This window comes from Xyrauchen texanus, chromosome 13 (assembly GCF_025860055.1).
Source record: "Xyrauchen texanus isolate HMW12.3.18 chromosome 13, RBS_HiC_50CHRs, whole genome shotgun sequence".
Classification (NCBI taxonomy): Eukaryota; Metazoa; Chordata; class Actinopteri; order Cypriniformes; family Catostomidae; genus Xyrauchen; species Xyrauchen texanus.
Window position 1 is genome coordinate 29316267 of NC_068288.1, and position 14884 is coordinate 29331150.

Consider the following 14884-nt stretch of genomic DNA (forward strand, 5'->3'; position numbering starts at 1 on the left):
CGGAATTAGCCCAAAAAAAACACATCATTGCTATGCACAAAGATGTTTTAAATTTAAAATAAATACACAATACTAGGAGAAAACAATCAGTGTGCTTTTTTGGAACACTAACATAAAGCCCAATTCTATAAAATTATTGTTTAGCTTACTTTTGAAAAAATGCTGGCAAAATTCCCTGTATTGAATTAAATAAATTGTATTATTATAATTTAATATTAAATTGTATTTTTAGACCTATATATGCCTTTTCTATACACAAACTTAAATTAGCCTTACCCTGTTCTGTAGATGAAAACAAAGTCAGCTGAATGACATTCTCAGAATGTCTACACTTTTTTCAAGACTATCAACAATCAGAACTATTTGTCCACTTTCAGAAAACAAGCTTTTGAAATGTTTAAAATGTTTAAATTAGGGATGCACCAATATTTCAGCCGCCAAAAATGTTCGGCCGAAAATGGCACTTTCGGTTTTCGGCCAAAAGAGAAAAAAGGCAGAAAATATGAGCCGAAAATTTATACCTCCTCGCCTCGCCCCGCCCCTCAGTGCTCTGATTTCACTCTGGATCGATCTAGCCCTTATCACGGCGCTACCAAACAAAGGCCGATCATGTCAGCGGTGTGGAAATTCTTCAAAGTTTCTGATAAGGACATCACATTTGCGATCTGCAGTGTTTGTTCAGCAGAACTTTCAAGATATATATATATATATATATATATATATATATATATATATATATATATATACAGAGTACCGCAAGAGATTCTACAGGAAAGCGCCCCGATCCACAGCAGTGCCACAACTAGCGCTGCTACAACACAACTTGAGACGTATCTCGCTGAACTACGCCAGAAGCGGCAATCCCCTTGACTACTGGCGCGTAAACAAAGACCGCTTTCCTTTGCTTGCGCGGATTGCGCACAGGTATTTATCTGCCCAAGCACCAGCAAAGAGAGTGAGAGTCTATTCAGTGCAGCATCTCATTTTCTTGATGAGCTTTCTGACAGGAGAGACTGTCAGAAAGTTTAGCAACTTTTGTTCTTGAAGAGAAACCTGTCACTTGTAGTTAAATAGAAAGCGGTCCAATTTGATGTGTATAGCAATTACATTACACTTGTTCTTCACTTGAGGATACACCTGTCGTTTACAGTTGAGGTTGGATTTAGTTCAATTACTGCTGTTTTGCACTGTTGTTTTGCACAATAATGTTCACTTAAAGTGTACATACGTTTACATAAACAGAATAGAGCACTAATCTATATATATAATTATATATTATAGTTATATATAGATCAGTGGAATAGAGGCCCTCTGCCATTCTGTGTTCTGCCTTTTTGTTTTAATTAAAATTATTGTTGCATATTTAAATTTTTTGAAAGATGCTAGCTAAGTTCATTACTTGACTGCTGTTTTGCATATAATAGTTTTCTAAAACTTTACATTATTTGGATAATTGTTAATAAAATCTGTAAAATTAGATTTTTACAGAACTGAATGAAGAATAATATACAATAATGTTTTAATCTATTTTTTGTCCAATATTGGTGTGTTACTTTCAATAAAAGTGATTTATTTTATTGGTTTGTAGTTTTTCAATTCAGATTAATTAAATTCATGAAATTAATGAAAAAGTATAATGTTAATACAATTATACACAAAAAAATTAGTTTTTTTCTTAAATAGGCCAAGTGCATCCTGGATTTTCGGTTTCGGTTACGGCCCAGAATTTTAATTTCGGTGCATCCCTAGTTTAAATATTTTAAATATAACCCTCTTACCTCGGATCGCAATTACTGAGCTTCTTCAGAAAAAGTAAATTGCATTATGACACTAAAATTAATTTTAGATGACAATCAAGTTCAGTTGGTCGTTAAAAGTATTGGCTCAAAGCGATGCACTTGCTAGGAACATTTTCTTTGCGGAAGCTTGCATTATTTTCAAGTGAGATAAGAAATGATTTCAACCCAATTAAATATTGTGTCCAACTATTTACTTTTCCTCATACTTTTCTCCAACTCATGCACTGAGCTAAAAGTTAACTTACCTTGCATGCACTATAAAGTGATGGATGGTTTTCACGAAGATGACTCGCCAGATTGGACGCATTTCCCCATTTCTCAGCTACTTTCCTCTGGCAAGCTCTGCAGACAGAGTTACCATCTTCTACTAATTTTCCCTCAGCATTCTTATAAAATCCAAAATATGACCACACTTCTGATTTGGTCTTCTTAGAAGGTTGGAAATTCTCCCGAGCTCTGTCATTGCCTTCTGCCATGTTTTCACCCCCAAAATAACAATACAACCAGACTCATGCTGGACAGCATTTACCATGAGTTTTACAAATCAGAATAATCGCGCACGGTTTAAATGATAATTAAATGTGACCTGTTAATACGTACCTTCTGGGAATTTTATTGTGGTTTACCGTGAAACCGGTAACCGTTTCATCCCTACTTTCATTGTACATAAAATTGATGCCATAAAAGTGAATGGTGACTGGCATTCTGCCTAACATTTCCTTCTTTGATCCATGGAAGAAAGAATGTAATAAAGGTTAGGAACAACATAACAGTGAGTAAATGATGACAGAATTTTAATATTTTTGGTAAACTATCACTTTAATAAGAATGAATCCGGTTTAGTCAACTTTTTAGGAAACATGTTTGCATTTCAATGAAATAAAATTTAAAGATTTCAAGAATTACCAATGACATTTATATGGAGAGTTCACAAGTTTACAGAAAAGTGGGTCAAAGTGTTTTTGGAGTTAAATATATTGTTTTGATTTCAAGCCATGTGTGTCTGGGGCAACAGAAGTCTTACAACTTTAGCAATTAAGATTTTATTCCATCTTAATATAATAAAATGGAGTCATTTTAAATTAATAGTATTAATAAAGAAAACCTGTTTTTCATTCCCCATCTGTAGGTCACTTCGACTTTGTTTCGAAGATGGCGCATATCAGCGGCTTTCTCCTTCTCTGCACGGCAGTGCAGCTTTGCTGAAAGAGTTATTTTCTCTAAAAGAGCAATACACAGCTGGCGTTTTTCAAGACGTCTTTACAGAGATGCCCTTCCGCACCTGTTTAGTTCCTGGATGCGATCGATTTCTCTCTGCTTCTGACGGTCAAAAGAGCAGCCACACGTGCCTGGGCTGCAATCACACGCAGGCAGCATTTTATGAATGGTTCATGTTCTCAGTGCGAGAACATAGTCATGGCGACGTTGCGGTCACGGCTTTCTTTCCTCACGAGAGAAAGTCACTTCAAGCCCCCCGCACTGCGCCTCCTGGCGATGAAGGTGATTTGGGGCCTACAGTGGGCTTGGTTTCGCCGGGTAAATCCACACGCCGGGTAAATCCACATGACCCCCCCCCCAGCATGCTTGTTTGATTCCGTTCGCGCTTGAGGTAAAACTCGACTCATGGCCAGTCTGTTTACTCCCTCAGACCCCGCGAGCTGGATGATGATTTCGCCACAGCATCGGAGAGTGTCACAGCGGCGTCTGATGCTTATAACTCCACTGGGCTGCCACCTCTGGGTCTGCTCGTCCAGTCTGAGCCTGATGCACAGATGACCGCTATGCTTGCCCAAACCGCCATGAGCGGGGGGCGGGACTAAAACCTTGAACTGATGTGCTACAGGAACTGCGCTCGACGACTGATCATGCCCCCTAGGGCCATGAAGGTCACAGCGCCGGCACTCGGATGGGCGATGGCCACCCTCATGGTCCAGGAGTGTCATCTATGGCAGGACCTGGACGAGATATGGGAAGTAGACAAAGCACGCTTTCTCAATGCCACCGTCTCCCAACTCGGTCTATTTGGCGACACCCAGCCTTTTCGTTGCTGTGTCTGGTACGTGCTTTGCGAACCTATGTGGAACGCACGCAGAGCTTTAGATGTTCTGAGCAGCTCTTTGTCTGCTTTGGTGGACAGCGGAAAGGGAATGCCGTCTAAAAACAGAGGCTTTCCCACTGGGTCGCTGATGCCATCACATTGGCCTATCACACCCAGGCTGTGCCCGCCTCCTTACGGGTTCGAGCACACTCGACAAGAATCGTGGCATCCTCGTGGTCACTGGCCAACGGCACCTCCCTAGAAGGAATATGCAGAGCAGCGGGCTGGGCAACACCCAATACCTTTACGAGATTCCTTGTTTTCTCAGGTCCGAGCAGGAAGAACTCGGTAACGTGGAACAACTGACCGAGTGTACCGCTTGCACCTAGCGCCTTTCCCCTCCACTGAGGCGATCACGTGTACTTATGCCAGGAGCTCCCTCTAACTTGGCTCCCTGGCTGACTCCTCCCTAGCAATCTGGTCCACGAATTCAGCACAGAAATTCCCCGACCAGACCCACTACGGGTACTAAAACTACTCTGTACTGGAATGTGTCGATTATTCCCCGTGTGCATTTTCCGTGGTACGGTCCCCCTACAGGCAGACCCCCATCTCCCTTGGGTAGTTCCCGCTGCCACCCAGTTGCCGTGTTTGTAGCAACTCCTCCCACGCAGCAGGAAGGATCTACCACCGTGCCATTTCCATGTGGCCTGAATATTCTGTCTGCCAATTTCTCATTGTCCTTTTCTCAAGTTCAGAGATTCGCGAGGCTCTCAAGAGAGACCCTTAGTGTCGCTTTTTCGACACAACGTCTCGTTCCCTCCATCAGGGAACAGAGGTTACAACAGTAACCTAGACGATATTCTTTTTCTTTAAAAAACTGGCTTTTACTCAGGGTGATAGTGCCAGAAACCAGCTGTTTTTATATTGTGGTCTTAATTGATTATCAATTCAGGACTAACCTGAAGCAAATTGACAGCTCAGCTACTCCTAATTAGTCTTGCTTATCAAAAACATCTTTGTGCCAACAGTATTCTGATATAAACATGCTCATTAGGGTCTCACTCACTCCACTGCAGGAGTTATTTACTGTAGGACTTTGAGAATCTTTAAGGACCTAAAATTAGAAATAACTGGTCAACAGAGGGCACTTTCTATTTATTCAAAGATTATTTCTTCACATTAGAACATTGAGTCATCAAAGCCCAAGTCATCATCACTCCTGTCAGTTGTTAGATATGACTGAATAAAAGCACTTCTGCATGCTATCATCATTCAATTCGCATAAGGAAGTAAAATAGCTCATTCCTCAGATTCGAGCCCAGCCCTGATAAACTGAACCAGGAAAACAATCTACAATAGCAATGACCGAGCAGTCAGTAGGTGTTTTGTCCTTGGTTTTGTTTCCAATGCATGTACAAGCATACTCTGGGGATATGAATGTCTTGAAACATAAATAATGAGACTATTAGCTAGGGCCTGACGGCACTACTCCAATATCTCTCTCTCCCTTTCCCTCTAACGATATCTCTCTCTCCCCCCTCTTTGTAATTTCCCACCTTCTCTACTTTTATTTCACTATGTGTGATCTGGCCTGGTTTTGCCTAAGGTTACATAATTTTAAGACAGTAAAGATGGTTCAATGCTCATTTAAAAGACAATTTGTACAGTGAACATAGTCTACTGATATTAGAACTCAAATTTTAATAGCTTTATTTATTGAATGCACTTTTGACAAGATGTAATATAAGTCTCAGGTGTCCCCAGAATGTGTCTGTGAAATTTCAGCTCAAACTACCCCACAGATAATTTATTATACCATGTTGTAAATGCCTCTTTTTGGGTGGAATCAAAAACACGCTGTTTTCGTGTGTGTCTTTTTAAATGTAAATGAGCTGCTGCTCCCCGCCCCGACATAGCTCTGGTCTCCGTAAATACAATCAGAGACTTTAGCTGCATTAGCCGTAGTATCAGATGACAAGCACATTCGGAAAGGCGATTTGCAAACATTCACAAAATATAAATTGTGATTATTACATCTTCATGAAATAAAGCTGGAACATGAACAGCTACTGATCCACGCTTGAGAATCAATTTTTTTTGAAAATCCTGCTTTATATTGACACTCATTCACAAAGCAGTCTGGTGTAAAATGATTTGCACAAACATACACAAATGTATGTTTTGGGGCAAATTTCCTTCAAAAACAAAACTTTTCCACTGCTTCTAAAGTGGCTCTTGTGCCGGGAGTACATGAAGACTCTTAAATTCACTTTTACAGCCAACAACAGAACACTTATGAGGCTGCCATAGGTGGGGACTGAACCCGGGTCTGCAGTGCTCAAGTGTTAGGTGTTTAACCACTGAGCTATAATCTTTACTTGAAAAATAAAACAAAGTACAAATAAACAAGGAAAGCCGAGCTTCCACAAAACAGAGGAACACAAATAGACACAAGGGTCAAAAAGGGTATAATAAGGGAAAACACTTAGCTATAGAACTGGTCGCTGGAGGCAAAGGGTACATAGGCTCAAGACTGAACACAAAGGCAGGGAACAAACAGACTTATAAAGGCCTAGACACAGGTGAAGGGAATGAGGATTATCGAGCAGAGAGTTAAACAGGGTTAGAGGCATTGGTGCAATCTGCAAGCCTGGAAAGCACCCCCTGCTGGTCTGGAGGGGAACAGCAACCCAAAGAGGAGATCCTTTACATGACGTTTACGAAGCTGAGACATTATTCTTCTCACTATATCTAATTCAGTGTGGAATAAAATGGCAGACTGTGTGTAGATCACTCAGGGGAGGATGTATGACAATAGGGTGGAGTCGGTCTCCAGTCGTGAGCGAGGCCTGCTCTAATGAGATGTCACGTTAGAGCAGAAACGAAAACCATTCATTTTGACTCACTATTTTTGATTAAGAGAAATATAAGAAAGAGGAGTGGATGGACTTTTAACATTGTAGGGTGGTTGTGTACACATGCTGCCAACTCACATTTATGTACAAACACCATGTAAAAGTGAATTTTGCATAATAGGTCCCCTTTAAAATAATAGTTCACCAAAACAATTCTGTCATTAGTTGCTCATCCTTATATCATTCCAAATATGCTATTCTTCTTTTATTTTTGTGTGGTAGAAATAAGGATATTTTTGAAGGCTCTTCACATAGATCATAATGATCACAGGCTGTCAAGCTCCAAAATGGACAAAAAACACAATAATAGGAATATAAAAGTAGTCCATACAAAGTGTGCACACTTTGAAAGCCACAGCTTTATGAAGCCACAGTTTAATATAACTGGTGTTGTATGGAAAAGATATTTGTGAAGATCCTACAACAGCATTTGGACTTGGATCACAAGGTGAGATAATAATGACAGAATTTTCATTTTCGGGTGAACTATTTCTTTACATTAAATTGTCCTTGACATTGACATTTACAGCATATTATTGGTACAATATAATGAGGGCAAAAGTAATAAAACAGCAAAGAAGTGATGTGCAATGCAGCCTTTTTATGCCACGAATAGAAAAACTTGTCAAATATGCCATACCGGAAGCTCTTCATGTGTTTAATTTGAAATTCCACACCAGTGAACATCACAGTCTTTGCTCTGGTTTGATTTCCAGGCCAATAATGAGATATATTTGTTTGATAAGAGCAGTTCAAAGAATTTATACAGAACCCAGCTGTCAGCAATGTCCTGAACACAATACATACATGACTGCATTAAGTTAAATATCCATCTACAATTGCAAAAATTAGTGTCACTAATTGAGCAATCATTGGTCTGAGGCTTTTATGGAAAATCTTACGCTAAACATTTTTCTGTATAACTATTATAATGCTGGAGAGGGCAGCGGATAATAGCAGACCTTTAATGCAGCAAAAAACACTTTATACACTTAATAATAAAATGTTTAGCCCCTTTGAAAGCTTTTTCAATTTAGAATCTTGATTTATTTCACATCCGGTATATAGGCTTTATCAGGTATTACAAAGGCCTGGGTATGGGCTATGGTTGTATATACATTTGATACAAAAAATAAGTAAGAATTGTACGATCAGACCTATTATCATTGGCCTATAAAAATAATGTCTTCTTTTTACAGTCCAGACTTGTACACTGAGATAATTACTAATTAAGCAAAAGATAATATAAATTTAGCATAGCACTATAATCAATATGTTCACATAAAGATCACATTAAAACAGCTGTTATCACTCATGTTCTGTTTAGTGTCAGACAGACCACATCATGGTCTTTTTAATAGCTCGAAAATATATACTTAACACTGCAGTATCAGGTTGATACATCATGACTTTTCCTAATCTTATAAGAACTGACTGTGAACAAAATTTCAGCTTAAAAACATGTTTCAAACGTCATCCAAGAAAAACATTACGATGTATAAAACATTTTCACATACTAAGATTATTTAGCTGGTATACACACTGTAGCAGTACACTCCTGCCAGTTGTTTAATATGCTTTTATTGTATTTGTTTTACAATGCATTTTTGGTGGGGTCAAATTGATCCCAAAAAAGAAAACTACATCAATAGAATGGATACACTTCTGTTACACTTCTGAACTATGAAATATAGCATGTCTATTTTTGACAACTGAATGTTTTAACTTTTGATTTGGTCAGAGGATTATATTAAGAATTGTAATACAAATTGAAATAACAGTTTAATTTCACATTTGTTGTTTTAACATAAACATCATTGGGGTCTCTGACATGAGAGCAGCTAAAGTAAAATGTAATGTATTCACATTTGCATAAAACTGTTAATTCTTTGAATAATTGCAAGTACACTTGTCCTGCCACAGAGCCGTTTAACTTGCAGGTTTATACATCACTGCACATTCCAGAGCGCAGGAAAACTTCAGCAGGTTTGCATGAGAGAATTGCAGCTTATCCTCATTGTTACTCACACAGCTTTGGCTAAGCCGACAATTGCTGTCACCTTGTGCTCGAGGAGCTTTGCCATTAGCATCTCCGGGAGGAACAGCACCGTTTGTAAGCGAGAAAAGTCTCTGCACCTGCAACCTCTCTGCTGCCATCGACTTGTCTGCCTCACCCACCCATCCTCCCATGTAGAATTCTCCCAAAGCACACTTGTCAGGCAGCATTTGTCTGGTGTTTTATGAGATTCCTTTCATGCATCTGACAGGGAGGATAGACACTACTCAGTTTTCACAACACCCTTGGGCTCTGTTCAACCTTTGGCAGAAGGTAAATGGGAAGAATGTAACATCTGACACAAATGTACCTTCAATGTATGACACTGCACACCTACCTATTACAAGTATTTTAAGTTCTGTATTCTTAAAAAGAGAGGTGAGTTTCCACAAATGCACCAAAAAACTGCAATGCTTTCAAGGAATATATTTTATTTGTATGTGTATTCCTTGAAAACCAAACCCACCTTATAACCCACAATATGCATTGCAGACATATAAAGAATTTAGTAGATTCACCCAATAGAGTAGCTGATACTCAATATTGACTTATTGAATATAAAAGCAAAAGGTGCAAACCAATACCACAGTGCATTACTGATTTAAAATAAGTCTATAAAAAACCAAAGCAGAGATGATGAATATCTGACACCTGACATACACCAATCAGCCACAACATTAAAACCACCTGCCTAATATTGTGTAGGTCCCCTTCATGCTGCCAAAACTTCGCCAACCCGCATCTCAGAATAGCATTCTCAGATGTTATTCTTCAAACCACAATTGTACAGAGCAGTTTTCCGAGTTATCCGTATACTTTGTCAGTTCGAACCAGTCTGGCCATTTTCTGTTGACCTCTCTCTTTACAACAAGGCATTTCCATCCGCAGAACTGCCCCTCACTGGATGTTTTTTGTTTTTGGCACCATTCGTAGAATATTTTATAGACTGTTGTGCATGAAAATGCCAGGAGATCAGCAGATACAGAAATACTCAAACCAGCCCATATGACACCAACTATCATGTACGGTCTTAAATCATTGAGATAAAAATATTTTGCAATTCTTTTTGACTCCTATCCTCTGTCTGACTGTCGCTAGAAAAAATAAAGCCAGTGGAGAATTCCCAGATCCACACGTATGTGGGAGAGAGCATCTGACTAACCCCAATGTTGCCATCTCCATCTGTGACTGGCAGCATGGTCCAACAGCCCTGCCAAATGAGCATGTCAGTCAGGCTCAGTTCAGCTAACTCCTTCCCGTTTTCTCTCCTCCGCTTTTGGGTCACTTATCACTTCATCTAACCCGCAGTTCTAACTCAGCACAACCTGCCTCAACACCTCACCTCACATGAGCTGCAAGTAAATTCTGGCATTAAAAGTTTCTACACTTTGAACTTGTTCCTTTTTTCCAAACGCTAACATGCTTTCAAATTACATGACTGTGGCGACATTTTTGCAATATGATATTACGTGTTTACTAACATTAATTCTGGGAGTTCCAAAGTGAAAAATTGAAAAGTGAGTTACATTTTCTCCCAAACAGATGGGGTTGTTAAGGTTAATGTTTTATTGAGTTTTAAATCAACAAAACCGACCTCCCTTCCCAAAACCTTAAACCTAACCAATAGTGTAATTATAATGCAAAAGCAACATACCTGTAAAAAAAAAAAAAGCAATTGCTGAAGCAACCACATAATTTTGTGGTGCATCTATGACACTTTCTGCTCACGTGTTGTTGACTTGTGCATTCTTCAGGACGTCACAAACATTTGCGTTGCAAGTGCAAAGCTCTACCAGTAAAGCTATTGCACAATATGACTGAACTTGAAACAGCTTATAAATGTAGTTGACTATGTTCACTTTACAAGTCTATAAGCACTATAGTAAAAGTGTTTGGATGTCACAAGCTGAAGAACAGGGCAAAAAGTAAGTGATTTTTAACTGACAATCTGTTTAAATTGCAATTTGGTAGCACCTCTTGTGTTTATTTCCCCAGGAAACTGCCGTATGGACGTATTAAATGTACAATGAGCCATGCAAATATAATTTGGCAAAAATTTTGTAATAGGAATGTATATAAAGGAGACCAGGTAGGTATATTTTCCATGTTTACACAGCATATCGGTAGCATGCTAGAATATTAGAAACATTCTAACAATTGGTCCATATTTGTCTTGAGTCTGTCTATACATGTACTGTACCGTAATTTCCGGACTATTGAGCGCACCTGAATATAAGCCGCACCCACTGATTTTTAAATAAAATATTATTTTAAACATAAATAAGCCGCACCTGTCTATAAGCCGCAGGTGCCTACCGGTACATTGAAACTTTACTCAGGCTTTAACGAAACACGGCTTGTAACAAAAATAAATAGGCTTTAACGAAACACGGTGTGGCAGCGGGCGTGGTCAAGCGCCGTCCGGAGAGAAAGCGGTAAGAGCGCTTACACCTGAGCTAAATTATGTCTAACACCGGTGTCTAATTTGTCACCGTGTGACAGTTTTCCCAAGAAGGACACATGAAGCAGGGCACTTGAAATTAGACACCGGTGTTAGACATAATATAGCGCAGGTGTAAGCCCTTACAGCTTTTCACTCCCGGACGGCGCTTGACCACGCCCGCTGCCACACACGGCTTGTAATAAAACATTTGCAGTAAACAGTAGCCTACCAAGAAAGTCATTGGTCACTATCTTCCTCGTCCTGTGCACTGAAACCACTGAAGTCATCTCTTTCGGTGTCGGAGTTGAATAGCCTCAGATTAGTTGTCTTTTTGCACTGAGTCAATTCCTCACGCTGCTGTTTCCAACGTCTTATCATCGACTCATTACACCAAGCTCCCGTGCAGCAGCTCTATTTGCTTTTCCAACAGCCAGATCAATCGCCTTCAACTTGAAAGCAGCATCATATGCATTTCTCCGTGTCTTGAGGGTGACAAAATGACTACCGTAATCAGAATGATAGGAAGTTTGAGCGCGCTCGATTTAATCTAAACAGTAAACAAAAAAAGTTGTTTTGACCTTAACCCGTTCGGCAATTTCATTGGTCTAATGAAAGCTTCACGCTGCCAAAAAACTGAGCACGTCACCGAATGTTTTTTTTGTTTTTTTATAAAATTTGAAAGCGGGAAAAATCCATATATTAGCCGCGTCATTGTATAAGCCGTGAGGTTCAAAGCGTGGGGAAAAAGTTGCGGCTTATAGTCCGGAAATTACGGTATATATCAGTTAGAGCTGTTGATTTAACTTGTTAATTCAGTGCAATGAATTATATAAAAAAAATAATGAATTCAAATATTTAAAGCAATTAATCATGTCCCCGAAATGTAATAAGGAATATTTCTACCATCAGAGCAATTCAACCTTGAAGTGCCACCTGTTTTCTCCAGGAGGCAGTAAGCAAAACTCCAGCTGTTTAGGCAACATATCTTATACAGAGAACAAACCACAGCAGACAGCCGAAGAGACAGCCCTAAACAAGAAGGTTTTGGTGTTCAAACATAGCTTGATGGAGTGCAAATTTGAATGCATGGATCTCAAGATATGTTTTCTTTAGTTTCAAACTACGTTAAACTTAAAACTGCGACCAAAAAAAAACGTTATGTCTATGATGCAACGCAACCAAAGCGAGACGCTCCAAAAGATTACATCTAACACAAGTTTACACTGACATCTCCTTAGACAAGCCCTTATAATAAATCTCGGACAGATTGACAAATTCAATTGCAAAATGGATTGCTGTTTAGCTTATTTTCAATAATATGGCAATAAACATTATATTGTTTTTTAAAGCCAATTTTTGTATTTTCTTGTCAATGGCTTACTCATCTGCACACCATTTAATTAATTTGATTAAATATTTAAATCGTTAGACAGCCCTAATACACACACACACACACACACACACACATATGCATATTTTATATCTGCACCTTTTGTATATTCACACACTGTCTCATGTATGTTGCGTAGCTGTAGCTAAAACATTTTCATCCATTCAAGCCATTAGGCAAGCTATTCTATTCTATTCTGTTCTTTGCATCTGTTATCACGCCAGAAAACAAATGAACCAGCCTCCATTAAAGTTACCCACCGACTTCTTGTCACACGGATTCCCGTGTGCAAGTAAATTAACTACAATCATATATTCTACACACCATGAAAATGTACAACACATTCAGAACATAACTGGTGATGAATGTCAGTATTAATTAAGCGACTCACCTGTAAATCTTGTATTTGGTTGTGAAGCCTTGTTGGTAGCGCTCCACGAATTCAGCGAATTCCTGTGAGTGATGAAAAGGCCCTTTATCTGAAAGGAGCCACCCAAATGGACCAGCGACATCGTGAGAGGCTGCCACAGGGGCTACAACCCAGCAGTGAAGGCATAGTACTACACACACCCATAGACTCATCAGATTCGGCAGTCTCAAATCAGTACACTGGTAGCTCATGCTTCACCCTGCGACTCGACATTCTCTCCAAACTTTCCTCACCCTCTGAAACAGCAAAGACAATACAGTGAATAAAAGTGAAATCGCTTCTTTACAGCCGACACAACCGAACACAGTTATAATGGTTTAATTGATAAAAACAGACCAAAATAATAATAAATATATATTTTATGTGTAGGCATATTAAACTATATTTTTTCAATGTTTTGATTCACCCAAAAATGTGTTTTATTTCAAAACATCTAAATTAATTGGCTTTATTCGAGTAAAAACAATGCAACAAAAAGTCTCCATTTTCTTTGTAAAATGGTCAGAGACATAGTCTTCTTATCAACACAATTAAGGTTAACGCGGTTCTTGTAGTAAAACAGAGATGCTTATAGACTGTTTATTTGAATTATAGTTTGTTTACCTTGTGCAGGTGTCCGATGTTTTACCACGTCGGTCAACAGCGTTTACTGTTTTGCAATTGAAGACAACTGATTGTAAAGGCAAACCATAGGTTGATATTACTGAGGGTGACCTTTGAGGGTTCGGTTTGGTTCAATTCAGCTTGTTTTAATTATCATCGCAGAAGCGACAACAGAATCTGGAAACAAAGCATCCAACTCTCTACAACCAAGGATATTTCCAAATGTCTAGTGCCATATAATCCTGGTGAGCAGAGGCAAAAACTAACACGAGGAGAAGCGGTCGATCTGTCTTCACTCTTTTCTCTCAAGGCAGGTATGTTTCTTATGATTTGGAAGTTACAGTGAAGCAATCCATAACCATTTAACTGCGAGATTTAAGTGCATTTTTCCGGCATATTAATTTAACCCGGCGTCCAAGAAACACTAAATAAATGTAGACTCCAGAGGTCCATTCCGTGCAACTGCGCGTATGTCATATGCTCAAACCCGACACTTCCCATACACCATAAAAATATCAATTTTTTTCCAGAGACAAGCCTCCTCCACTCCTGCTCAAGAGCGAGAGGGGGCGGGGTTTCGGTGCTGAGAGACTGTACTTTGTCAGGGTCAAAATGTGCTTGCACGTTTTGTGCTTGTTAAGAAAATGAATTTAAACTTATTTAAAGGATGATGTGAATAGAGCAGTATCTTTATGAACCAGAAATTATACTGGAACGACAGAAGACTCCTGTTTGACATCAATATCAGTGGTTAATTAGATTATACTAAAGGCACTCCAGGATCACTGATCAAGATGAATGGTTAAAAACAGGGTCAGAAATTAACCAGACTAGGGACAACAAAGCTCCAGATATTTAAAATGTTCCTGTTTGTATGTTTTCATTCACATGTAACAATTGATATGTATTATTAATATTTCATTTTAAATAAGTATTTGACACAAACGTACAACATTTTGTGTGGCATACATTACAGTATGTGGTAACACTAGATTACAGCCTGCAATTTACAGTGCAAGTACACCAAATTTACAGCATACTTTTTTGTATTAATAGTGTACACAGTACGTACTTGTAGGTATAAGGGAACAATATGCAAAGTTTGGGGAATAATGAAGCACTTACCCTATAACTACATGGAAAAATGGGGTAACAAGTTGGACTTAGTAATAACAATACATAATAATAGTATATTTACACAGTTACT

The 14884-nt window shown here is 38.9% G+C and overlaps 1 protein-coding gene across 1 annotated transcript in view; it reads right to left on the bottom strand.

Moving 5' to 3' along the window:
• LOC127654106 (BMP/retinoic acid-inducible neural-specific protein 3-like) overlaps positions 1-14124 on the bottom strand; it is a 93823-nt gene extending 79699 nt beyond the window's left edge. The window contains exons 1-2 of the mRNA XM_052141101.1: positions 13678-14124; positions 13036-13310 (exon numbers count right to left, since the gene is read on the bottom strand). Of these exons, the coding sequence (XP_051997061.1) occupies positions 13036-13265 (230 nt within the window). The 5' untranslated portion in view covers positions 13266-13310; positions 13678-14124. The remainder of the gene's footprint in view (positions 1-13035; positions 13311-13677) is intronic.
• Positions 14125-14884: the final 760 nt, after the last annotated feature.